The 2,569-nt window shown below is 35.1% G+C and overlaps 1 protein-coding gene across 1 annotated transcript in view; it reads left to right on the forward strand.

Moving 5' to 3' along the window:
- LOC104985251 (tetratricopeptide repeat protein 6-like) overlaps positions 1 to 1,138 on the forward strand; it is a 64,590-nt gene extending 63,452 nt beyond the window's left edge. The window contains exons 14-15 of the mRNA XM_010835324.1: positions 264 to 489; positions 997 to 1,138. Of these exons, the coding sequence (XP_010833626.1) occupies positions 264 to 489; positions 997 to 1,133 (363 nt within the window). The 3' untranslated portion in view covers positions 1,134 to 1,138. The remainder of the gene's footprint in view (positions 1 to 263; positions 490 to 996) is intronic.
- Positions 1,139 to 2,569: the final 1,431 nt, after the last annotated feature.

The following is a 2,569-nucleotide window of genomic DNA, read 5'->3' on the forward strand; positions in this document are numbered from 1 at the left end:
GGTAGGAGAACATTTCGCTTCAGCAGAGAGGAGTATTTTATCTCTGATGCTATCGAAAACTGCTGACGCAGGATGATAACACAAAGCAGACCAACTATTGGTTGGTTTTATTATCATCTTTTACATTCTCTGCAAATACTGTACCTTCTTATCATCTGTATCTGATACAGATGGCCTGAGTTTTATAATAAAAGTATTTCAAATTGCTGTATAGCTGCCAGTTAAAATATATTCAGATTGTCATTATCTTCGCATTTCTATAGGCTAGTGACTACTTCTCAAAGGCTTTAAAGTTTGATCCAGAAAATGAATGTGCTACCATGAATCGAGCTATTGCAAATACAGTATTAAAGAGATATGAAGAAGCAAAAGAAGATTTTGCATATGTAGTTGAAAGCTGTCCATTGTGGGCTGCAGTATATTTTAACAGAGCATACTTCTACTGTTGTTTAAAGCAATATGAACTGGCTGAAGAAGACCTAAGTAAAGGTATAGTTTTTTTGGTAATTTTTTGAGTAAGATTACAATGTTTGAATTGTTTTTAGATGACAAAAGAAGAAAGACATCAGGTCTATTTGCTTAGATAAATTTACATTAGAATTAATGGTTTTATATATCTTATCTTTAATGTAATCAATATAGATTTGTTTATGTAATAACTTACAGCATTGGTATGCTAAAATGTAGAAAATTATTAGGGAAACCATACACAAATATTGCTCGACTTTCAAAAAAGACATTGTACTGTGTTTCCCAAGTTAATTTTCTTAGAAAGATTCAAATGTAACTAAATAATGTACATATGAGGAAAAATGTTTTCAAATAGGTAATACTAAAGTGTTATTTTATTTTTCTATTATATACTATTATTTACTAATAATAACTTATAGTAATAATAAGGTGTTATTATAATTTATTATAAAATTTGTATTTAAAAAATGAGTCTTTTTGAGTGCTCACGTAAAAGATACCTTGAAAAATTTTTTTCTTTTACAGCTTTGTCTTTGAAACCTAATGATGCTCTAATATATAATCTTAGAGCAGAAGTTCGTGGTAAGATAGGTCTGATTGAAGAAGCTATGGCCGACTATAACAAAGCACTTGATCTTCAAGAACATGCCTCGGTGGTATGAGTACATAGACCATGGATTCTATAGCAATTTACACAGTTCTTCTTCCAGAAACTGAAGCCTGTTTGTTGCTTTTAAAAAAAGTTTTCACTATCTTCATTGTTGTATTCCTTGTGTTAGTCTTTTATATAATCCTTTGATACATTTTAACATCTTCTTTATACATTAATTATAAAACTTTTAGATCATTTTCTGCAGATTTGAAACAACTCAAAAATGAATTTTTTTCACAAGATTAGAATTTAAATGAGAATGTTTCTCAAGGGCCCTAGAAATACAAAATATTTTCTTTAAAGTAAAATAATTCCTTTAAAAATAATAGTGCATGATTTTAGAAAAAGGATCATTGACCTTTTCATCAGTACCTAGATGTATTCAACAATATCCAGATTAAAAAAAATAGAGAGCTGATGCCTATAAAGAAATTAAAGTCAAGCACATTTCCTTTCTCCTCCTTTGAACAATATTTGCACAGGTCTGAATTCTTCCTAGTACGTATGTTGTTCAACACATAAACATGTTTCTCTTTTTCATGTAGCCTCCCTCCCAGGACGGCGCCTATGAAGATTTTGAGCATCCGCCTCTTTAATGCAAATTTTATAAACATATATAAAAATCTGTATATACTTATAATTAGTGCATCATACAATTTGACAAGAATACATTAAAACAGCTGCTGCTGCTGCTAAGTAACTTCAGTCGTGTCCGACTCTGTGCGACCCCACAGACAGCAGCCCACCAGGCTCCCCCAACCCTGGGATTCTCCAGGCAAGAACATGGGAGTGGATTGCCATTTCCTTGTCCAATGCATGAAAGTGAAATTGAAGTCGCTTAGTCGTGTCTGACTCTTCGTGACCCCATGGACTGCAGCCTACCAGGCTCCTCCATCCATGGGATTTTCCAGGCAAGAGTACTGGAGTGGGTTGCCATTGCCTTCTCCTTAAAACAGCTAAAAATTCTTAATAGAATGTTTCTTTAGTGAAGCAGAGAACCCTTTTCCTTTACCTCACTGGTAGTAACAAAGTTTCCTGACTTATACATTCCTCTGGATTTGCTCCGCTCAGTTTATTTTCCTTCTGTGTCTCATTCTTCCAGTACATCTCCAGCTCCTCAGAGACTTGTTTTCACTGTGATGAGACTTTATGGCAAAAAAACACCCCCATCGACTCAGTTGCCTTTGTTTTCCATTTGAGGTACCAGAGTTTCACAGTAGAAAGTCGATTTTAAGTCAGAAGCCACTGTGAGGCTGCTTCACACTCTTTTAGGATCATTTCCTTGGCGTGGTACGTGCGTTCACGTGAGGACTGGGCCACGCCTGGTATTTCAGTGGGTGACTCAGCCACCTTTAATAAGCCTCTTCACATCCTCTTGTTCTCACTTGTCTCCAGAACCTTTAGTCCCAGGCCAGCAGCTGATGAGATCAGAACAACCTCCTGCAC

The sequence above is a fragment of the Bison bison genome, unplaced genomic scaffold (genome assembly GCF_000754665.1).
Source record: "Bison bison bison isolate TAMUID 2011002044 unplaced genomic scaffold, Bison_UMD1.0 scf7180017864041, whole genome shotgun sequence".
Taxonomy (NCBI): domain Eukaryota; kingdom Metazoa; phylum Chordata; class Mammalia; order Artiodactyla; family Bovidae; genus Bison; species Bison bison.